The 24,089-nt window shown below is 50.3% G+C and overlaps 1 protein-coding gene across 1 annotated transcript in view; it reads left to right on the forward strand.

Annotated features, from left to right (window-relative positions):
• Positions 1-24,089, forward strand: part of ninl (ninein-like) — a gene marked incomplete at both ends in the record, with an annotated part of 29,092 nt that overhangs the window by 2,050 nt on the left and 2,953 nt on the right. Inside the window, 19 exons of the mRNA XM_084460921.1 lie at positions 3,302-3,516; positions 7,481-7,547; positions 8,603-8,793; positions 9,053-9,193; positions 10,830-10,997; positions 11,829-11,965; positions 13,492-13,632; positions 13,724-13,898; positions 14,300-14,410; positions 14,531-14,620; positions 15,778-15,922; positions 16,857-16,925; positions 17,347-17,471; positions 17,940-18,298; positions 18,993-20,477; positions 21,044-21,148; positions 22,241-22,310; positions 22,777-23,061; positions 23,467-23,580. Coding sequence (XP_084317047.1) covers positions 3,302-3,516; positions 7,481-7,547; positions 8,603-8,793; positions 9,053-9,193; positions 10,830-10,997; positions 11,829-11,965; positions 13,492-13,632; positions 13,724-13,898; positions 14,300-14,410; positions 14,531-14,620; positions 15,778-15,922; positions 16,857-16,925; positions 17,347-17,471; positions 17,940-18,298; positions 18,993-20,477; positions 21,044-21,148; positions 22,241-22,310; positions 22,777-23,061; positions 23,467-23,580 — 4,193 coding nt within the window. The remainder of the gene's footprint in view (positions 1-3,301; positions 3,517-7,480; positions 7,548-8,602; positions 8,794-9,052; positions 9,194-10,829; positions 10,998-11,828; positions 11,966-13,491; positions 13,633-13,723; positions 13,899-14,299; positions 14,411-14,530; positions 14,621-15,777; positions 15,923-16,856; positions 16,926-17,346; positions 17,472-17,939; positions 18,299-18,992; positions 20,478-21,043; positions 21,149-22,240; positions 22,311-22,776; positions 23,062-23,466; positions 23,581-24,089) is intronic.

Raw genomic sequence — 24,089 nt, forward strand, 5'->3', positions numbered from 1 at the left:
ACAGCCAGGTAAAACCCTACCTACAACCAGGTAAAACCCTACCTACAGCCAGGTAAAACCCTACCTACAGCCAGGTAAAACCCTACCTACAGCCAGGTAAAACCCTACCTACAACCAGGTAAAACCCTACCTACAGCCAGGTAAAACCCTACCTACAGCCAGGTAAAACCCTACCTACAGCCAGGTAAAACCCTACCTACAACCAGGTAAAACCCTACCTACAGCCAGGTAAAACCCTACCTACAACCAGGTAAAACCCTACCTACAGCCAGGTAAAACTCTACCTACAGCCAGGTAAAACCCTACCTACAACCAGGTAAAACCCTACCTACAACCAGGTAAAACTCTACCTACAGCCAGGTAAAACCCTACCTACAGCCAGGTAAAACTCTACCTACAGCCAGGTAAAACCCTACCTACACCCAGGTAAAACCCTACCTACAACCAGGTAAAACCCTACCTACAGCCAGGTAAAACCCTCCCTACAACCAGGTAAAACCCTTCCTACAACCAGGTAAAACCCTACCTACAGCCAGGTAAAACCCTACCTACAACCAGGTAAAACCCTACCTACAGCCAGGTAAAACCCTACCTACAACCAGGTAAAACCCTACCTACAACCAGGTAAAACCCTACCTACAGCCAGGTAAAACCCTACCTACAACCAGGTAAAACCCTACCTACAACCAGGTAAAACCCTACCTACAACCAGGTAAAACCCTACCTACAACCAGGTAAAACCCTTCCTACAACCAGGTAAAACCCTACCTACAGCCAGGTAAAACCCTACCTACAGCCAGGTAAAACCCTACCTACAACCAGGTAAAACCCTCCCTACAACCAGGTAAAACCCTTCCTACAACCAGGTAAAACCCTACCTACAGCCAGGTAAAACCCTACCTACAACCAGGTAAAACCCTACCTACAGCCAGGTAAAACCCTCCCTACAACCAGGTAAAACCCTACCTACAACCAGGTAAAACCCTACCTACAGCCAGGTAAAACTCTACCTACAGCCAGGTAAAACTCTACCTACAGCCAGGTAAAACCCTTCCTACAACCAGGTAAAACCCTTCCTACAACCAGGTAAAACCCTACCTACAACCAGGTAAAACCCTTCCTACAACCAGGTAAAACCCTACCTACAGCCAGGTAAAACCCTCCCTACAGCCAGGTAAAACCCTACCTACAGCCAGGTAAAAAGTTCTGTTACTTGTGCTAACTGTAGCTGTGTTAGCTGTGTTAGCTGTTTTAGTTGTGTTAGCTGTGCTCATTGTGTTAGCTTGTTAGCTGTGTTAGTTGTGTTAAACTCAGTTAGCTGTGTTAGCTGTGTTAGTTCTGTTACCTGTGCTAACTGTAGCTGTGTTAGCTTTGTTAGCTGTGTTAGCTGTTTTAGCTGTGCTAGTTGTGTTAGCTGTGTTTGTTGTGTTAGCTCTGTTAGCTGTGTTAGTTGTGTTAGCTGTGTTAGCTGTGTTAGTTGTGTTAGCTGTGTTTGTTGTGTTAGCTCTGTTAGCTGTGTTAGTTGTGTTAGTTGTGTTAACTCGGTTAGCTGTGTTAGCTGTTTTAGTTGTGTTAGCTGTGCTCATTGTGTTAGCTTGTTAGCTGTGTTAGTTGTGTTAACTCAGTTAGTTGTGTTAGTTGTGTTAGCTGTGTTAGCTGTGTTAGTTCTGTTACCTGTGATAACTGTAGCTGTGTTAGCTGTGTTAGTTGTGCTAGTTGTGTTAGCTGTGTTAGCTGTGCTAGTTGTGTTAGCTGTGCTAGTTGTGCTAGTTGTGTTAGCTGTGTTAGCTGTGCTAGTTGTGTTAGCTGTGCTAGTTGTGTTAGCTGTGCTAGTTGTGTTAGCTCTGTTAGCTGTGTTATCTGTGTTAACTCGGTTAGCTGTGTTAGCTGTGTTAGCTTGTTAGCTGTGTTAGTTAGTTGTGTTAAACTCAGTTAGCTGTGTTAGCTGTGTTAGTTCTGTTACCTGTGCTAGCTGTAGCTGTGTTAGCTCTGTTAGCTGTGTTAGCTGTTTTAGCTGTGCTAGTTGTGTTAGCTGTGTTTGTTGTGTTAGCTCTGTTAGCTGTGTTAGTTGTGTTAACTCGGTTAGCCGTGTTAGCTGTTTTAGCTGTGTTAGCTGTGCTCATTGTATTAGCTTGTTAGCTGTGTTAGTTGTGTTAACTCAGTTAGCTGTGTTAGTTGTGTTAACTCAGTTAGCTGTGTTAGTTGTGTTAACTCAGTTAGCTGTGTTAGCTGTGTTAGTTGTGTTACCTGTGCTAACTGTAGCTGTGTTAGCTCTGTTAGCTGTGCTAGTTGTGTTAGCTGTGTTAGCTGTGCTAGTTGTGTTAGCTGTGCTAGTTGTTTTAGCTCTATTAGCTGTGTTAGTTGTGTTAACTCGGTTAGCTGTGTTAGCTGTTTTAGCTGTGTTAGCTGTGCTCATTGTGTTAGCTTGTTAGCTGTGTTAGTTGTGTTAACTCTGTTAGCTGTGTTAGCTGTTTTAGTTGTGTTAGCTGTGCTCATTGTGTTAGCTTGTTAGCTGTGTTAGTTGTGTTAACTCAGTTAGCTGTGTTAGTTCTGTTACCTGCGCTAACTGTAGCTGTGTTAGCTCTGTTAGCTGTGTTAGCTGTGCTAGTTGTGTTAGCTGTGTTAGTAGTGCTAGCTCAGTTAGCTGTGTTAGCTGTTTTAGCTGTGTTAGCTGTGCTCATTGTGTTAGCTTGTTAGCTGTGTTAGTTCTGTTACCTGCGCTAACTATAGCTGTGTTAGCTCTGTTAGCTGTGTTAGCTGTTTTAGCTGTGCTAGTTGTGTTAGCTGTGTTAGTAGTACTAGCTCAGTTAGCTGTGTTAGCTGTGTTAGCTGTGTTAGCTGTTTTAGCCGTGTTAGCTCTGTTAGTTAATGTATGTTAGGTCTGTTAGGAACTGAACATCAGCATCTGTATACAGCCCCTTTTTAAGGGTTTTGCAACGTGTTTGTATTATGGGACGTAACCAACCTCTAATTTAAGCTGTCTGTGATTTCTGGCTCGACACCGACTTTCCCTCGTTGCTGTGTAGTTCTACATCTCAGACGTTACATTAGCAGAGAGAGGAGGCTATGTTTGCAATTGTGGCCAGAAATTGTGCACTGTTGGCACTGGACTCCACCTTCCTCTCTATAAATAGTCATTCTATGAGCTAAAACATCGGTGGAGTCACGATGAAACCTCAGCGTCTTTCTCTCTGTCCCCACCGCCCTCCCCCCCTCCTGTCCCCACCCCCCTGCCCCTCCTCTCCCCATCCCCCCCTCCCCCTCCCCCTCCTGTCCCCATCCCCCTCCCCCTCCTCTACAGTCGTTCCAGAGGAGGTGAAGCCCAAGTTTGTGAAGGGAACCAAGCGCTACGGGCGCAGGACTCGCCCGGAGCGACCCGGAGGAGGCGCGGAGCAGCGGGCCGCCGACTCCGAGGACTCGCCGCCCTCCAGGACGGAGCCGCCGGCGGACGGATCTCCCGTCGGCGCCAGGAGGCGGGGCAAGCTACGGCGTTCCACGTCTCTGGAGAGCGTCGAGGTACGGTAGGACCAGGGGGGCGGGGCCCCCTCCCTCTCGCTCCCCCGCTGACCTCCCTCTGCCATGTTTACGCTGTAACCTGAGAGTCTGACAGGAAGGCGGCTGACTGTAGGCCAGGCACCAGGCCTGGTCTGCACCAGCTACCACGCCGGCAACCCCACGCCTCCATGAATGAGCTGCATTGTACTGCCGCGGGGAGAGGCTTGTCTCAAATATCTCAGTGTCCTGCAATTTGTTGGCGTAGCCTTGTTTTTTTTTATTCCTGCGGAAAGTCGGAATAGCTTTCCAGACCGTTGAGTACCTGGGCGCGCGAGAGAGAGAGAGAGAGAGAAAGAGAGAGAGCTGGTTCTCGGTGAGGTAGGCGGCTGCTCTGGTCAGGAAGTGGGAGTGTGTGGAATGCGCTACTGGCAGAACCCACGACCGGCCCCCGCCCTGCTACACACACCCTTCTGTGTGAGCTCTGGCTCCGGATCAAAGATGCACCTCTGTCTTTCTTTCTTTCTTTCTTTCTTTCTTTCTTTCTTTCTTTCTTTCTTTCTTTCTTTCTTTCTTTCTTTCTTTCTTTCTCTCTCTCTCTCTCTCTCTCTCCCTCTCTCCCCCTAGAAGCTGAGGGAGGGAGATTTGGACCATATGCTCCTCCAGCTATCTTGTGTACAGATTCTCTCTGAGACTTCTCTCAGAGTTTTGATTTGCTGACTCAGGAGTGGAGAACGGTCAGAATGACCAGAATGCTTTGCAGTGTTGACAAGCCCAGGAAGCCATGCCCGGGGGCTGCCGTGCCGTCTCTGTCCGTTGTTTGAGGTCGAGTAGTTTATACAGCAGAGGTATGATGACGCGATAACAACAGTGTTATTGGGTAGAGTGCGAAAGGATTCCTTCCTGTTTACGATTTGTAATTTCCTACACACTGGGCATACAAGCACATTTACAATTGCTCACTAGTTTTTTTTACACTTTCTAAGCATATGCATTTGTTTGTTTGTTGGGAACTGCAGATTGAGTTTGAGTTACTGGTGTGGATGGAGATTGCAGATTAGGAGTTCAAAGTTCAGAGGGATTGGGATACTATACGTGATACAATGCCGTATAAGTAAAAGCTTGACAGCTGTCCACCACTAGATAGTTATTGCATAGTTATTTATAGACAACTGTGGTCCGTCGATGGGCAGCTTGATAATTTCCAGCTTGATAATGGTGAATGGTCTGCACTTATATAGCGCTTTTCCACCTTAGCGGCACTCAAAGCGCTTTACATTGGCCAATTCACACACCAATGGCGGTAGCTGCCATGCGAGGTGCTAACCTGCTCATTGGGAGCAATTTGGGGTTAGGCGTCTTGCTCAAGGACACTTCGACATGTGGACAGTCGGAGCTGGGATTCGAACCGCTGACCCTTCTATCATTGAACGACCCGCTCTACCAACTGAGCTACAGCCGACCCCTTGGCCAGCTTGATAATGTAGACACTGTGATTTTACCCATCTCACATGGATTATTCATCTCTCAACTGACCACTCCACCAGTGCTTGGTTGGTTTTACTCCATAGTTGAACTGTGACCTGAGAGCTGTTGGTGACAACAACAACAAAACCTCACAACACAGGGCAGCCCTGCTGGAAGAAAGAGAGAGAGAGAGGGAGAAAAGGGGGGGCAGAGAAAGAGAGGGAGAGAAAGAGAGATGGACAGAGAGAAAGAAAGAAAGAGAGTGGGAAAGTGAAAGAGAGAGAGGGACAAAGAAAGGAAGAGAGAGGCAGAGAAAGAGAGAGAGAGAGGGAGAAAAGGGGGGGCAGAGAAAGAGAGGGAGAGAAAGAGAGATGGACAGAGAGAAAGAACGAGAGAGGGAAAGTGAAAGAGAGAGGGACAAAGAAAGGAAGAGAGGCAGAGAAAGAGAGGGAGAGAGAAGGAGAGAGAGAGAGAAATGGGACACAGTGTTCCTCTTTGAAAAGCCTTTCACGGAGGGTTATGTAACGCTGTTCAATATTTAAAGCTGATGGATGATTTTGGCTCCTCCCACGACCTGCTTCTGATGTGGTACAGGGCCCTGGGGCAGATCGGTTCATACTGTACCGAGAGCAAGAAATCAATACCTATCTATGCCTCCATGTGATTCATCAAAATACACCAGGAAGATTTGGATAGAAAACTTGACTCTTTTTTGCTTTGATCAGTTGTTTGTTTTGCTCTCTCTGTATCAGCTAGGGTCAGGCTTAATTTGGTTAGGTTGATTTTGTATTAGAGCTGTGTCAAATTCCAAGTGCTTTAGTCATGCCCATTTCTACCACTGGGAGGCGCTGAATCACATCAGAACAATGAAAGAAAGGAAGACAATTAGTATAGGCAAGTACCTTTCTACACATAGGCAAGTGCCTTTCTACACATAACTGAACATAACATGTTCTGGTGAATATCATATCACATGCATCCTTAAGTGCTTCTCCTCAGTACGATAAATAACTGATTAAAGCTGCAGAACTAGTTAGATAACTGATTAAAGTTATATAACTAGTTAGATAATTGATTAAAGCTGTGAACTAGTTAGATAACTGATTAAAGCTATAGAACTAGGTAGATAATTGATTAAAGCTGTGAACTAGTTAGATAACTGATTAAAGCTATAGAACTAGGTAGATAATTGATTAAAGCTATAGAACTAGTTAGATAACTGATTAAAGCTGTGAACTAGTTAGATAATTGATTAAAGCTATAGAACTAGTTAGATAATTGATTAAAGCTATAGAACTAGTAAGATAACTGATTAAAGCTATATAACTAGTTAGATAACTGATTAAAGCTGTAGAACTAGTTAGATAACTGATTAAAGCTATAGAACTAGTTAGATAACTGATTAAAGCTATAGAACTAGTTAGATAATTGATTAAAGCTATAGAGCTAGTTAGATAACTGATTAAAGCTATAGAACTAGTTAGATAACTGATTAAAGCTATAGAACTAGTTAGATAACTGATTAAAGCTATAGAACTAGTTAGATAACTGATTAAAGCTGTGAACTAGTTAGATAATTGATTAAAGCTATAGAACTAGTTAGATAACTGATTAAAGCTGTGAACTAGTTAGATAATTGATTAAAGCTATAGAACTAGTTAGATAATTGATTAAAGCTATAGAACTAGTAAGATAACTGATTAAAGCTATAGAACTAGTTAGATAACTGATTAAAGCTATATAACTAGTTAGATAACTGATTAAAGCTATAGAACTAGTTAGATAACTGATTAAAGCTATAGAACTAGTTAGAAAACTGATTAAAGCTATAGAACTAGTTAGATAACTGATTAAAGCTATAGAACTAGTGAGATAATTGATTAAAGCTATAGAACTAGTGAGATAATTGATTAAAGCTATAGAACTAGTTAGATAACTGATTAAAGCTTAGCTACAGTTAAACATTCTTCAGACTGACTGTTATGGAAGAATTTGTGAGAGTCTCTCTCTCTCTCTCTCAGTCTCTCTCCACACACACACACACACACACACACACACACACACACACCCACAGGAGTAGCGGTCTGGTCCTGAGTCCACAGTGTGTGGCTTGTTCTTGTTCAGTGTAGCAGCAGTAATATTGGCGGGTTGAATTCCTTATGGTCACTTCATTGTTCTGTCTGTTGACGTTGCACCATGCTAATATGCTACCATACTCGCTCAGAGCTTTCTCTGGTTTACACCTGCTGGCACACTTACACACACGTGCTTCAGCTACGCACACACACACACACACACACACACACACACACACACACACACACACACACACACACACACACACAACAAACTGATGTTGTAGTGTAAACCAGTGTTAAATGGCTAGGAGTAGACTTTATGCATTATGTATTATGTAAACTTTGACTAGTATGGTATTATAATATTTGTGAATGAGTGTTAGAGACACAGCAGTTGTTTTTGAGTCGTGTCAGAGATTTAAGAGAGCATGTCTCATTTCCAGAGCCTCAAGTCCGACGAAGAAGCTGGAAGCCCCAAGGACACCATCCACCAAAACTTCGAAGCACAAGGTATGGTTTTATTTTGACAGACATTCAACATATTTAAAGGCCCTACGAGGAGTTTCGGGAAGCGGAAGTGTTTTCCGCCCAAAAAGACCACATTTCCCATGAGCCTCGTAAACCTTAGCTACCTGAGGTGTTTTGAAGACGGAACGATGGCCACTGACGAGGTAATTACATAGGTCTTACTAGTAACGTTACTTTTGACAATATATAACGGTCATATTGAAATTATTCTTCGTCTTGTCGGTGGCGTAGGCTACTACAGTAAATCATTTCATCATTCCAAGGAAGTTCTGAACGACCCGACCACAAAATAATAATCTAAAAATAAACTACATACAAGAAACGACATTTGTCGAAAATGGACACATAAATAAGTGTGGGTAATGTAGATTCACCCACATTAAAATGAGACTTTCGTAACCAGAAATAAACTCGGGGTCCCTTTAATATGCTGTTTTTTGTGGTTTTGATGACCTCATCTTGACCTGAAATCAGACATGTGGTCCAGGGTTAGTGGTCAGTAGGGCTGGGTTCAAAAAATCGATTCATCGATTCTGAATCAAATGATTCTGAATCGATTCATGAATCCCAAAATCGATCTTTTATTTAATGAATGAATGAATAAATGAAGGAATGAATAGTTCATTAATTCATTCAATGATTCATTCATTCATTCATTTTTGGAAATCAGTATCGATACCCAGCCCTAGTATTGATGTGTTGCATAACTTGGCAGTCATGTAATTAAGGTTACAGCTAAAAAAAAAAACGGTTTTAATAACACTAACTGAATCGATATTGAATTGAATCGAATCGAATCCTGATAATTGATTCTAAACCTTGTGAATCGGAATCGAATCAATTATTGAAATTCGACTCGATACCCAGCCCTAGTGGTCAGTGTCTGGACACCCGGTTAGATTACAGTTTTGGGTTGAGCTGAGGAGTTCATCACATAATTTTTTTAGTTTTCTATCCAATCGTGTGTAATATTGCTGTATGCACTGTACAAGTGACCCGTTGGTGTGTGTGTGTGTGTGTGTGTGTGTGTGTGTCAGGTCAGCAGAAGCGGTGGAAGCCAGACAGCGTGGACAGCCCGCTCCTCTCCCCAGGCCGGCGGTCGGAGGTGACCAATGGCCAGATGAGGGCGGTGTGGGCGGAGCTGGGCGTGGGGGGAGGCGGCTTCCTGAGCAGGGAGGAGCTGTCCCTGGTGTGTGAACACCTGGGCTTCCGGGACCTTCCCTCAGAGGTGGGGATGCTTCAGACCGCTGTCTCATGATTTCACATGAGTACCATAGAAATATACACACATGAGTACCATAGAAATATACACATGAGTACCATAGAAATATACACATGACTACCAGAGAAATATACACATGAGTACCATAGAAATATACACACATGAGTACCATAGAAATATAGATACATATGACTACCATAGAAATATATACGTGTGTGTGTGTGTGTGTGTGTGTGTGTGTGTGTGTGTGTGTGTGTGGTAACAGGAGCTGGACGCGCTCTTCAGGAAGCTGGACGCTGATGTGGATGGGAGGGTCAGTCTCAGAGAGATCCAGAACGGCCTCTTCCCCCCCCCCACCTCAACCTCCACACCCACACACCCCAACACCCAGCGGTCACTACTGCAGGTCAGAACACACACACCCACACACCCCAACACCCAGCGATCACTACTGCAGGTCAGAACACACACACCCACACAACCCAACACCCAGCGATCACTACTGCAGGTCAGAACACACACACACACACACACACTCTCTCTCACACACACACACACACACACACAGAACCATACACAATCCTGTGCGCAGCGGAAATGTGCGTCACACGTGTGAGTCGTGACAACTTTAGACGAATGTCGCGTTATGGACAGCGGCGGATGTGGGCAAATTTCAAGGCGCAATATTATGACAAGGTAGTACGTCCCAATTGGATGCCTACTGCTTGCAAAGTACGTACTTTCTAAGGGCAGCTGTAGTAGGTACTGGTAGTAAGAAGTAGAAGTATGCGATTCGGGTAGTAGATGAGTGGCAGTGAAGGAGTGGAGGACAGATATTTGGGACACACCTCAAAGCTCCATTCTGGCTCACTCACTCAGCGGCAGCTGCCAATTAAGTAATTGGCTGCTGTGGGCGGGGCTTAGCACTAGCCTTTGTGAGTGCTCCAACCGAACGGCGTTTGTCGCCGCCGAAAGAGAAGCTGCGCTGGTGATGATGTTCTGTCCTTCGCGCCTCATCTCGGGCTGCGGTTTGCTAACATGGGCCATGGAGGACGGGCGTGGCGCCTGGAAGATTAGCCGCGTTCACGCACAGGTGACGGGCGTCTGTTTATACGAGCTACCCTGTCAGATACATCTGTCTGTCCCCCCAGACTCCCACAGCGCGGGGAGGGGCACTCCAGGACCTGAACGCTGCCTCTGTGTCCCCAGACTCCCACATGGGGGAGGGGCGCTCCAGGACCTGAACGCTGCCTCTGTGTCAGCTGGTCTGTGTGGACGCATGTTGTCGTCGTGACCATGTGGCCAGGGAAAGCAGGCTAAGCAGCTTAGGGGCTGAGGCGGCGAGCACAAGGCGTTTATTAGTGGTGCGTGACATCATTAGATTTGTACATTTGTCTGGGAGAGCCTTGTGTTTCACAACCCAGACTGCAGCTCCTGCTATTCTACTAGAGGAGCTAGCTACACCGTAGAAACCGCTCTAGAACTAGAGGAGTTATAGCTACACCGTAGAAACCGCTCTGGGACTAGAGGAGCTAGCTACACCGTGCTAACCGCTCTGGAAGTAGAGGAGCTAGCTACACCGTACGAACCGCTCTGGGACTAGAGGAGCTAGCTACACCGTGCTAACCGCTCTGGAAGTAGAGGAGCTAGCTACACCGTACGAACCGCTCTGGGACTAGAGGAGCTAGCTACACCGTGCTAACCGCTCTGGGACTAGAGGAGCTAGCTACACCGTAGAAACCGCTCTGGAAGTAGAGGAGCTAGCTACACCGTGCTAACCGCTCTGGGACTAGAGGAGCTAGCTACACCGTACGAACCGCTCTGGAAGTAGAGGAGCTAGCTACACCGTGCTAACCGCTCTAGAACTAGAGGAGCTATAGCTACAGTGTATGAGCGTCTCTGGCGTCTGGCGGACATCTCTGTCCTGCAGTCGGACCCGGCAGAGAGACGGCCCGGCGTGGACGGAGACGCAGCGCCGCAGGGGGAGCCGTGGCCGTGGCGTCCGGCGCTCTCTCACCTCCGCCCCCATGTTGTCCCAGCAGGCCCTGGAGGAGCGGCCGGCGCGCTCCGCCTCCCCGTCGCTGCTGAGCGCCACCGTGGGCCAGAGGCTGCTGAGCCGGCTGGACGACGGGTCGGGCTGCACCAGCCCAGAGAGGGTCATGGCCCTCTGGACAGAGGAGGGCATCCGCAACAGCAGGGACATCCTCCAGGTGGGTACCACAACCAGACTGGACCAGGGTAGAACCAGACTGGACCAGAACCACAACCAGACTGGACCAGTCAGAACCAGAACCAGACTGGACCAGGGTAGTACCACAACCAGACTGGACCAGTCAGAACCAGAACCAGACTGGACCGGGTCAGAACCAGAACCAGACTGGACCAGGGTAGTACCAGAACCAGACTGGACCAGGTTAGAACCAGACTGGACCAGGTTAGTACCAGAACCAGACTGGACCGGGTCAGAACCAGAACCAGACTGGACCAGGGTAGTACCAGAACCAGACTGGACCAGGTCAGAACCAATTGAATGAATACTCAACCAGTGATCTAAATTCAATTGATTTGGCTGAAAATGTGTGACAAATTACACTTAATTAATCTACTCTTCCAAGAAATACGATATAAATATACGCTTATTTCCATATTATTATTATTATTATTATTATTAGCATGGTGTGCTCTCTGTGTAACGGGAGAGTAGAGATGGTGTTGAGTTCCATGCGGTGTTCATGTGGGTTAAGTTACAGGCTCTGGGTTCGAGGTGTGTTGTATCTATATCATGCAGTGTGCCTTAACGTCCCCCTGGTTGAATGCACTACTGATTACTGTATATATTACTGACATCTTTTCATGTAAAACGACACTTTTTAATGACAGCGCAGGATAAATTGATACCTTGATGCCATGTATTGTAACTTGGCCGTGTGTGTGTGTGTGTGTGTGTGTGTGTGACTCTGGGCTGTCACTTGGCCATGTGACTCTGTACTGTAACCTGTGTGTGTGTGTGCGTGTGTGTGTGTGTGTGTGTGTCCGTCCAGACCCTGGACTTCCCCCTGGAGGAGCGTCTGAGCCTGGCCGAGCTCACGCTGGCGCTGGACAACGAGCTGCTGGTCAGCGGGAATGGCATCCATCAGGCCGCCCTCATCTCCTACAAGAACGAGATCCACTTCCTGCAGTAGGTCCCTGCGTTCACCAGCGTCACATCACATGAGTCATTTAGCAGACGCTTTTATCCTGCTGTGTTCAGGGTGCTGGGTTGGGTACTGACTCTGTGTTCAGGGTGCAGGGTTGGGTACTGACTCTGTGTTCAGGGTGCAGGGTTGGGTACTGACTCTGTGTTTAGGGTGCTGGGTTAGGTCTGACTCTGTGTTAAGGGTGCTGGGTTAGGTCCTGACTCTGTGTTCAGGGTGCTGTGTTAGGTACTGACTCTGTTTTCAGGGTGCTGGGTTGGGTCCTGACTCTGTGTTCAGGGTGCTGGGTTGGGTACTGACTCTGCTGTGTTCAGGGTGCAGGGTTGGGTCCTGACTCTGTGTTCAGGGTGCTGGGTTAGGTCCTGACTCTGTGTTCAGGGTGCTGGGTTGGGTACTGACTCTGTGTTCAGGGTGCTGGGTTGGGTACTGACTCTGTGTTCAGGGTGCTGGGTTGGGTACTGACTCTGTGTTCAGGGTGCTGGGTTGGGTCCTGACTCTGTGTTCAGGGTGCTGGGTTGGGTCCTGACTCTGTGTTCAGGGTGCAGGGTTGGGTCCTGACTCTGTGTTCAGGGTGCAGGGTTGGGTCCTGACTGTGTTCAGGGTGCTGGGTTGGGTCCTGACTCTGTGTTCAGGGTGCAGGGTTAGGTCCTGACTCTGTGTTCAGGGTGCAGTGTTAGGTCCTGACTCTGTGTTCAGGGTGCAGTGTTAGGTCCTGACTCTGTTTTCAGGGTGCAGGGTTGGGTACTGACTCTGTGTTCAGGGTGCAGGGTTAGGTCCTGACTCTGTGTTCAGGGTGCTGGGTTAGGTCCTGACTCTGTGTTCAGGGTGCTGGGTTGGGTCCTGACACTGTGTTCAGGGTGCAGGGTTGGGTACTGACTCTGTGTTCAGGGTGCTGGGTTGGGTGCTGACTCTGTGTTCAGGGTGCTGGGTTGGGTGCTGTGTTCAGGGTGCTGTGTTGGGTCCTGACTGCTGTGTTCAGGGTGCTGGGTTGGGTGCTGTGTTCAGGGTGCTGTGTTGGGTCCTGACTCTGTGTTCAGGGTGCAGGGTTAGGTACTGACTCTGTTTTCAGGGTGCTGGGTTAAGTCCTGACTCTGCTGTGTTCAGGGTGCTGGGTTAGGTCCTGACTCTGTGTTCAGGGTGCTGGGTTAGGTCCTGACTCTGTGTTCAGGGTGCTGGGTTGGGTGCTGTGTTCAGGGTGCTGTGTTAGGTCCTGACTCTGTGTTCAGGGTGCAGGGTTGGGTCCTGACTCTGTGTTTAGGGTGCAGGGTTGGGTACTGACTCTGTGTTCAGGGTGCTGGGTTGGGTGCTGTGTTCAGGGTGCTGGGTTGGGTACTGACTCTGCTGTGTTCAGGGTGCTGGGTTGGGTACTGACTCTGCTGTGTTCAGGGTGCAGGGTTGGGTACTGACTCTGTGTTCAGGGTGCTGGGTTGGGTCCTGACTCTGTGTGCAGGGTTAGGTCCTGACTCTGTGTTCAGGGTGAAGGGTTGGGTACTAACTCTGCTGTGTTCAGGGTGCTGGCGGAGCAGGCGTCCAGGGAGAGGGACAAGGTGAAGGCGGACCTGGAGTGGGCCGACAGGAGGAACCTGCAGCTGGTCAGTGAGGTGGACGATCGGCACGCCACCATGGAGTCTCTGAACCAGACCAAGATCAGGTACGGCCTCCCCTCCCCCGTGTGTGTGTGTGTGTGTGTGTGGATTGGTGGCTTGGTCACATGGTCCAAACCGTCTCTCTCTGATTGGCAGGGATCTGGAGCAGGTGTTCCGCGATAGGCTGACGGCGCTGCGCAGCGAATCGGAGCAGGACAGCGAGGTGCTGCTGGAGCAGGTGGAACAAGAGCGGGACAAGCTCCAGCAGGAAGTTGGCGCCCTCCGGGCACAGGAAACCAGTCTGCAGGAGGAGGTCTGCAACGCCACCCAGGTGACCGACGCCGAAACACACGACTCGGCATCTCGGATGTTCAGATCAGGGATTGATACATTTTAAAGATATATTTTTTAGGGTTTTTCAGCTTTAATGTTATAGGACAGTGTAGAGAGACAGGAAATGTGGGAGAGAGAGAGGGGAGGACATGCGGCACAGGACCCGAGCCGGGAATCGAACCCGGGTCCGCCGCGCGAAGGACTAGCCTTCATATGGTGCGCGCCTTACTCGGTGAGCTACCAGGGAAACATTTTTATTTTATACACCAACGCTAGGAGAGGAGTGGTTTAGAGGAGCTGATCGTTCTGACGAACCCTGTCACCAACGCTAGGAGAGGAGCGGTCTGGAGGAGGAGCTGATCGTTCTGACTAACCCTTAACCCTTGTCACCAACGCCAGGAGAGGAGTGGTCTGGAGGAGGAGCTGACCGTTCTGAAGCAGAAGCTGACGGAGGCGGAATCTTCCGTGGCTCGTCTGCAAGGAGACCTGGACCAGCTCCTCCAGGACAAGGTGAGACGGGGGTGGGCGGGTGACGTCTGTAACTCACACCTCGGGGGGGTTGATCCGGGTCGGCGGAGGGGTGAATAATTGACGAGCTTCCCTGTGATTGGCTGGTTGGTTGCTTGGCAGTTGGGGAGCTTGTGTGCGAGCAGCAGCGGCCTGCTGAGCCATGAGGAGCGCTTCGGAGAGATCGTCAAGGAGTACGACCTGCAGTGCCGGGTAAGAGGTGTGTGTGTGTGTGTGTGTGTGTGTACGACCTGCAGTGCCTAGTAAGAGGTGTGTGTGTGTGTGTGTGTGTGTGTGTGTGACCTGCAGTGCCTAGTAAGAGCTGTGTGTGTGTGTTTGTGTGTGTGTTTACGACCTTCAGTGCCGGGTAAGAGGTGTGTGCGTGTGTGTGTGTACGACCTGCAGTGCCGGGTAAGAGGTGTGTGTGTGTGTGTGTGTGTACGACCTGCAGTGCCGGGTAAGAGGTGTGTGTGTGTACGACCTGCAGTGACTAGTAAGAGCTGTGTGTGTGTGTGTGTGTTTATGACCTGAAGTGCCTAGTAAGAGCTCTGTGTGTGTGTGTGTGCGTGTGTGTGTACAACCTGCAGTGCCTAGTAAGAGCTGTGTGTGTGTGTGTTTATGACCTGAAGTGCCTAGTAAGAGCTCTGTGTGTGTGTGTGTGTGTGTGTGTGTGTACAACCTGCAGTGCCTAGTAAGAGGTGTGTGTGTGTGTGTGTGTGTGTGTGTGTGTGTGTGTGTGTGTGTGTTTACGACCTGCAGTGCTTAGTAAGAGCTGTGTGTGTGTGTGTGTGTGTGTGTGTGTGTGTGTGTGTGTGTGTGTTCATGATACCTCTGTCCTGACCACGGTCTCATACACACACTTGATCAGATCAGACCCTGTTCCTGTCTGTTCAGATATTATTCTGCTGTTTGGTTGAAACCGATAACTGTAAACGCCAATAAGTCATTTATGGTTGAATGAAGAACTTGTGATTTATCCAAACGCCTCCCACTCTGGGAACGCAGAAAGTCAAGGTGAGCATGATCTTGTGGAGTGATGAAGATGATGTGATGAAGGTTAGCTCCGTCAGTGATGGTGTGATGAAGGTTATCTCTGTCAGTGCATAGTCATAGACAGGAAGTCTGTTTTACTGGCCCCAAACCACTTTTTTAATTTAGCTGATTGTTTAATCGATATTATCGATACTGTAGTCTGGGAAATCGGTACAGTAACACAGGAAAAACGATAGCGATTACTGCATGGATTTGATTACACAGACCGGAGACTTCTAGGTTTGCAGTGTCTTAGTGGGGGAGGTACAGTATGCTTTTGTCACGTGCCACTCTGCTAATGACGTGTGTGTGTGTGTGTGTGTGTGTGTGTGTGTCAGGAGTTGCGGGACAGGAATGACGAGTTGAGCTCCGAGCTGGAGATGTTGAAGAACCAGACGACGGGGAAGAGATCGAGGCGAGAGAGAGACGACACCTCTACACACACCTGGACCAACACACACTCGCTCAGCGGGTCAGACTCTGGTAAACACACACACACACACACACACACACACACACACACACCTGGACCAACACACACTCCCTCAGCGGGTCAGACTCTGGTAAACACACACACACACACACACACCTGGACCAACACACACTCCCTCAGCGGGTCAGACTCTGGTAAACACACACACACACACACACACACACCTGGACCAACACACACTCCCTCAGCGAGTCAGACTCTGGTAAACACACAAACACACACACACACACACACACACAGACACACACACACAGACACACACACCTGGACCAACACACACTCCCTCAGCGAGTCAGACTCCGGTAAACACACACACACACACACACACACCTGGACCAACACACACTCCCTCAGCGGGTCAGACTCCGGTAAACACACACACACACACACACACACACACACACCTGGCCCAGCAGATAGACCCTGACCTCTGAGTCAGACTCAGATAAATAGGTAAATAAAGGTAAAAACAGTCTGTTCTTTATATCACCACCTATGAATGCATGTACAGTATGCTTACAGCTTGCTGTATGTTGATGTATTTATACGGGGCTGAATGTTTGGAAGTCTGTGATGAGGTCACTTCCTCTCTCTCAACACCCCCCCCCCCCCCTCTCCTCTCGTCCATAGTAACACACCCTCTCTCACTCACACCCCTCCCTGTACACACCCTCTCTCACTCACACCCCTCCCTGTACTGAAGTGTTTCTCCAGTGAGAAACTGACAGCTTCCTTGTAGTTTGTCCTGGTTGACGACCTCGTGGGATCTGTAGTTTGTCCTGGGTTGACGGTCTCGGTGGTTCTGTAGTTCGTCCTGGGTTGACGACCTCGTGGGTTCTGTAGTTCGTCCTGGGTTGACTACCTCGTGGGTTCTGTAGTTCGTCCTGGGTTGACTACCTCGTGGTTGTTCTGTTGTATTTCCAGACGACCCTGACATGAAGAGAGGCACATCGCCCCTGGAGAGGAAGAAGCTACAGGTGTCTGACAAGCACGGTAAGAGCTGGACACACGGACCTTCCTCTGTCTTCACTGAGGGCGTGTGTTCTTATGTGTGTGTTCTGCTTCAGGCCTGGGTTCTCTGGAAAGTCTCCTGTGTGTGTGTGTGTGTGTGTGTGTGTGTGTGTGTGTGTGTGTGTTCTGCCACAGGCCTAGGTTCTCTTGTTCCTGTGTGTGTGTGTATGTGTGTTTTCTACCCCAGGCCTGGGTTCTCTTGTTCTGAGTGTTTGTGTGTGTGTTCTCCCCAGGCCTGGGTTCTCTTGTTCTCTGTGTGTGTGTGTGTGTGTGTGTGTGTGTGTGTGTGTGTGTGTGAGTGTGTGTGTGTTCTCCCCAGGCCTGGGTTCTCTTGTTCTGAGCGTGTGTGTGTGTTCTCCCAGGCCTGGGTTCTCTTGTTCTGAGTGTTTGTGTGTTCTCCCAGGCCTGGGTTCTCTGGAGGGCGGTCCAGGCCGTGCGGTGAGCATAGAGACGGAGCTGGCCATGGAGCAGCTGAGGGAGCGACACAGCCAGGAGCTGCAGGACCTCAACATCCAGCTGGAGACCAAGGTAACGCAGCAGCACAGCTCGCAGCGCCGGGGCGAGCCAACACGCAGGTCTGCTCAGCAGGGACAGGGGGGGCGAGCCGGGGCTCACAAACAGGATAGGGGGGGCGAGACGGGGCTCACAAACAGGATAGGGGGGGGCCAGCCTTTCGATCTCAGCGCCCAATCTGTGGAATGCCGGTACACAGGATTTAAGAGCCGCGGCTTCTGGGGACACTTTTAAAAGGCGGCTAAAGGCTCTTCTATGTAGACAGGCATTTGCCTAGCCGTGTGTCTGTATTTCTATGTTTATGTCCTGTCTTTGTACCTTTTATTATATATCTCAGTATTTCTGTCTCTGTAATTTATTATACTTTTATCTTTTCTTGTCTTTTTAATTTGGTGAAGCAGTGAGAGGTGCTATACCAAATAAAATGTGCTTATTTATTTACTTCCAGTGCAGAGCGATTGATCTTTCTGTGAAACCCATCAGGTGAACTTCTACGAGCGCAACCTGGAGCTGATGCGTCGCAGCATGGAGGTGGAGCGGAAGGACATCTCTCAGGGGTTCAAGGTGGAGATCAGCGAGCTGGAGGAGCAGAAGGCGCAGGCGGAGGAGCAGGCGGGGCGCCTGAGGGAGGCGCTGGAGCGCCTGCAGCAGCAGGGCGGCGCCGGGGGCGGGGCCCCGGGCTGGGGGTCCGACCAGGAGCGCCGGGCCCAGAGGGAGCGCGCCGAGATGGAGCAGAACTTCGCCAGGGAGATCAGCAACCTGGTCCAGAGGCTCACCTCGGAGAAGGACCAGCTGGAGGCCGAGATGAAGCTCCGGATGGACCAGGAGGTGCTTCTGGTCAGGTGGGCGTGGCCACACTTTCTCCACATTCCATCACATTCTAGTTATTTAGTTTCACAGTATTACCCAATGTTGAGTAGCGCCTCCACAGTGTTGAGTAGCCTCTCCACAGTATTACCTAGTGTTGAGTAGCCTCTCCAGTGTTGGGTAGCCTCTCCACAGTATTACCTAGTGTTGAGTAGCCTCTCCACAGTATTACCTAGTGTTGAGTAGCCTCTCCACAGTATTACCTAGTGTTGAGTAGCCTCTCCACAGTATTACCTAGTGTTGAGTAGCCTCTCCACAGTATTACATAGTGTTGAGTAGCCTCTCCAGTGTTGGGTAGCCTCTCCACAGTATTACCTAGTGTTGAGTAGCCTCTCCACAGTATTACCCAGTGTTGGGTAGCCTCTCCACAGTATTACCTAGTGTTGAGTAGCCTCTCCACAGTATTACCGAGTGTTGGGTAGCCTCTCCACAGTATTACAGCGTTGAGTACATGTTATGTTTGTCATAACATTTCTTTTGTACTTTGTGTCCCACCTGTAATTTTCGCATGAGTCCCCACAGCTTTATCTGTCTAACTCCGTAACACACCGGACTTATACACCATCCCACAGCTGACTGGACCTACTGTAGCCATCGTCCGTGGTTCGTTCTGTCCGAGCGTGCGAGTGTGCGTGCGTGTTTCTACATGTTGTTCTGCCGTGTGATCAGGGAGGAGCTGGAGCAGGAGCGGCGCCGCCTCCTCCACCAGCTGCACTGTGAGCGCCTGCAGGAGCTGGAACAGGAGCAGGAGCGGCAGAGCCAGGAGCAGCGGGCCTCAGAAAGGACCAGGCTGATAGAGCAGCACCAGTCCCTGGTTCAGAAGCTGGTAGAGCAGCACCAGACCCAGGTCCAGAAGCTGGTAGAGCGGCACCAGACCCAGGTCCAGAAGCTGGAGCAGCACATATCCAGCCTGCAGGAGCAGGCAGAGCTCGCCCCGAAGGCGGAGGAGCTTTTTACGCAAAACATGCGGTCGGAGGCCAAATTAGGTCAGTGTGAAACACGCTGCAGTCGGCTAGAGAGCGATGTGGAAGACGGGCGCGCGCGGTGCCGTCAGCTGGAAGCCGAACTGAAGGCTGCCGTCGTCCGTCTGGCGGAGGAAGCCGAGCGGTCGAAGTGTTCGGAGGAGCAGCGGAGGTGTGAGCGGCGGCGTTTGGAGGAGGAGCTGCAAGGCCAGCAGGCGAGGGAGCGGGAGCTCCTGGATCAGGCGTCTCAGGCGGGATGGGAGCTAGACCGTTTGCAGGCCCAGTCCGAGGCTCTCCTGAGAGACAAGGAGATCGTTGCGGAGAATTGCGGCCGTCTGTCCGCCGCCTTCGTCCGACAGCAAGCTCAGCTGGGGGCCAGAGAGCAGAACGTGGACGCCCTCAGAGGGGAGCTGGAGAAGACCCAGGAGGCGTTGAGACGTCAGAGTGACGGCCACTCGGGGATGCAGGCCGAACTGGACTCTTTGAGGGCAGACAGAGCCAAGTTGATCCAGGACCTGAAGGAGCAGGCCATGGCCGTCGACCACCTGCAGCTGAACCTCGACGTCGTCGGCGAAGAGCTGGACCGAAGGAAGCAGGCCGACGAGAGTCTCCAGGAGGCTCTGGCGCAGGAACGGACCGACGCCGCGGAGATCCGGTCCGCCCGGGACCAGGAGAGGAAGGAGACGCGGCGTCTCGCCCAGGAGAACGCCCACTACGTCCGGCTGGTGGACCAGCTCTCCTCCCAGGTTGTGGAGATGGAGGAGGAGACGACCAAACTCGGAGAGCACGTCCGCCATCTCGGATCCCAGCTGGAGGACGCGACCGGCCGCGCGCAGGAACTCGGTACGCAGCTGGAGGCCAAAACCGCAGTCTTGGGCGGCCTTCAGACCGAGGTGAAGCAGATGGCGGAGCTGCTGGAGACGGCCGCAGCCTTATCCACGAAGCACGGCTACGAAGTCCAGCTGTTGATTGGACAGCTGGAGACCAAGGAGAGCGAGCTGGGCTCCCTCAGAGAGCAGGCGGAGAACAGCTCCGGCCAGCTGCAGAACGCCCTGCTGGAGTCCCAGGCGGAGGTACGAAGGGTGGAGGAGGCCTTCGTGTGGGAGAAAGGCAGGATGAAGGAGCAGCTGGTGGAGATGGAGAGACTGGTCATGGCTCTGGAGGTGACTATGGACCCAGCCAGTCCACACAGGTTTGTGACGCGCGGGCCGTACACGCCCAGAACCGACCGACCGCCCCCGCCGCGCACTAACCGGCCCTCGCCTTGGCCCAGATGTTTACTTTGCACCTGAAAAACGTGAGCGCCGTGATTTGAACGCAATCAAAATGTCCTCATCTGAAAGAGACGTCTTTTTCCCCCTCAGGTAGCAGTTCTGTGACTAACTACTGGAATGAGCACTGAATGAATGTTTAACCCTCGCTACGCTGCTGCCGGCCACGCTCCGACTTCAAACCCTGTCATGTGACCCATATGGAATGCCCCCGTCATGTGACCCATACGGAATGCTTTAACAATTTTATCTCATCTCTAAGTGAATGATGTCCACCTACATGCATGATGTCATTTTCTGTGAATAACAGCATTAATGTCGTTGACGTTTTGTCTTGTCTCGTCTATTTTGTTGATTGCTCTCAACTTTTTAATATGAAACGAGTGATTCAATATACTCATTATTTCACTAAAATAACGGTACAAAAGGACATTGGCGGCATTGTAGCACAAGCAAGCAGTGCTAACTATGTAATGACCTGAAGCAGGTCTCAGCTGGATGAGGTCAACACGGAGAACGCTGCGCTGAAGGACAGACTGGCCGTGCTACAGCAAGACGTCCAGCGACTCGAGGACGAGATCAGCCGGAAGAAGTAAGTCTGGGGGTCCATAGTTTACCACTACCTACACACCTGGTTACCACTACCTACACACCTGGTAACCACTACCTACACACCTGGTAACCACTACCTACACACCTGGTTACCACTACCTACACACCTGGTTGCCACTACCTACACACCTGGTTACCACTACCTACACACCTGGTAACCACTACCTACACACCTGGTAACCACTACCTACACACCTGGTAACCACTACCTACACACCTGGTTACCACTACCTACACACCTGGTTACCACTACCTACACCTGGTTACCACTACCTACACACCTGGTTACCACTACCTACACACCTGGTAACCACTACCTACACACCTGGTTACCACTATCTACACACCTGGTAACCACTACCTACACACCTGGTTACCACTACCTACACACCTGGTAACCACTACCTACACACCTGGTAACCACTACCTACACACCTGGTTACCACTACCTACACACCTGGTAACCACTACCTACACACCTGGTTACCACTACCTACACACCTGGTAACCACTACCTACACACCTGGTTACCACTACCTACACACCTGGTTTACCACTACCTACACACCTGGTTACCACTACCTACACACCTGGTAAACACTACCTACACAACTGGTTACCACTACCTACACACCTGGTTACCACTTCCTACACACCTGGTTACCACTACCTACACACCTGGTTACCACTACCTACACACCTGGTTACCACTACCTACACCTGAAGGTCCATAGTGTACCACTACCTACACACCTGGTTACCACTACCTACACACCTGGTAACCACTACCTACACACCTGGTTACCACTACCTACACACCTGGTAACCACTACCTACACCTGAGGGTCCATAGTTTACCACTACCTACACACCTGGTTACCACTACCTACACACCTGGTAACCACTACCTACACACCTGGTTACCACTACCTACACACCTGGTAACCACTACCTACACACCTGGTTACCACTACCTACACACCTGGTTACCACTACCTACACCTGAGGGTCGTCAAACCACCTCGGGGAACGCCAGGTCCTGTACTTCACGCCTCTGTTTGTCTTTCCTCAGGAAGAAGGTGGATGAAATGGAGCGGGAACACGAGAAGAGCCGAGCAGAAGAGGAGAGACTGCACAAAGAGGTAGTTCAGGATGTCAACACCAGCTCTGCTTTCTCCTCCTCTTCTACCGGGGTAGACTCTGTTAAAGGGGTAGTGTGCTATTTTGAACATTTAGCCCTATTTGTGGTCTTGTCTACCATGAATTTGAAACATTAAGAGTCCACAATTTCACTGATCGTTCCAGTATTGAGCTACCTGCAGTTTTTCTGCAGGCTCTCACTGGGCTACAATGGAAGTCAATGGGGCACCCATAAATGCGTTGGAAAAACGATGATAACGTGCTTTTCCGAGACAGGAAGCACAGGATGTAATCTTACCAGTCTCAGTATGCTCTCTTGTGAAATGTATCGCAATCCAAATATTTTTAGGTGTTTGACTTGTACATAGGAGCATTTTTAGGTGTTTGGCTTTTACATAGTCCTCCATGGGAGCAGTGAAAACAGGCGACGATCTGATAAAACCGTCTTCTCTTCTTCTTCTGTCCTAGAACTCCAAATACCGCGAGGAGGTCCTGGACCTGAGCGGCCGCAACCTGCAGCTGAGCGGCGAGAACGCCGAGCTGAGCTCCCGTCTCCGTGCCGACCAGGGGGCGGTGCAGATGCTGACGGAGCGGCTGGCGCTGGTGTCGCGGGAGCAGGAGGAGGGCGGGGCCGCGCTGCGCCGGCTCCAGGAGAGCGCCGGCCAGCACGAGAGGGAGAGGGCGCACCAGCAGGCGGGCTGGCTGCACGAGAAGGACCTCCTGGAGAGGGAGATGGCCACCGCCAAGGAGAAGGTACTGCACGGCTCTGGGAATGAAGGGAAAACAGTTGGGTTCTTTGAAGTCGAGACACCTGTGTCCTGTTTAGTCTGTAGAGAATGCAGTTGTTGTTGTTGTTTTCAGAACACTGATGCGTCGTAGGAATGTTATGTCTGGGGGATGTGGACGTTTGTTCACAAGTCGGTCTTGTGTCGCTGTGCTTAACTAGAGACTGAAGACATTCGTCCAGGTTTCTTCGCTAAAAGTGGGTGGAAACAATTTGAGAGCAGGGGCGGACTGGCCATCGGGAGCACCGGGAGTTTTCCCGGTGGCCTGGCATGCGGGGAATGGCCTGCCCCCCCCTCCCCCCGTCAACAAATCGCACAGCACACAATTAGCGAAGACTAAGGTTTGCTCTTAACGGCGGTGTTTTTTCCACAGCTCCAGCGGCTGTCGGAGGCGGAGGCGGAGCTGACCGGTCTGACGCTGAAGCACCAGTGGCTGCAGCAGGACAAGGAGCGTCTGCAGAGGGAGGCGGAGGAGAGGACCCAGACGGTAAGAGGGCCTGTGTGTGTGTGTGTGTGTGTGTGTGTGTGTGTGTGTGTGTGTGTGTGTGTGTGCAGAGGGAGGCAGAGGAGAGGACCCAGATGGTGAGAGAGCCTAGCGTTCGCTAGCATTTCCTCCGACTGGCAACCGACTCGCCGCTAGGATAGGCCCTGGTCGGTGTGTGTGTGTGTGTTAGGGCTGCTATGCTGTTATAACAAACGATGATAATTGCGATTATTTGATTCCAAATGGTAATTGCGATTAATATTTTATATATAATATTAATATATAATAACCAAAATGCTCCCAAATCACGGACGTTGATCCCTTTCTTGCTAACTCTAGCCTCTAGCTAACTGACGTTGTTTTTGCTCATTTTGTCACTACTCACGGCTGCAGGTACTCTTGTGACACTGGTCTTGACCTACTGCTATCTGTCTTCTTAGTGAAATTGCTGCGCACAGCGCACTCAGCAGGAACGCATGTGATTGGTCAGACAGCATAAGCGCCTGTGATTC

Source organism: Borostomias antarcticus (assembly GCF_949987555.1).
Source record: "Borostomias antarcticus genome assembly, chromosome: 34".
Taxonomy (NCBI): domain Eukaryota; kingdom Metazoa; phylum Chordata; class Actinopteri; order Stomiiformes; family Stomiidae; genus Borostomias; species Borostomias antarcticus.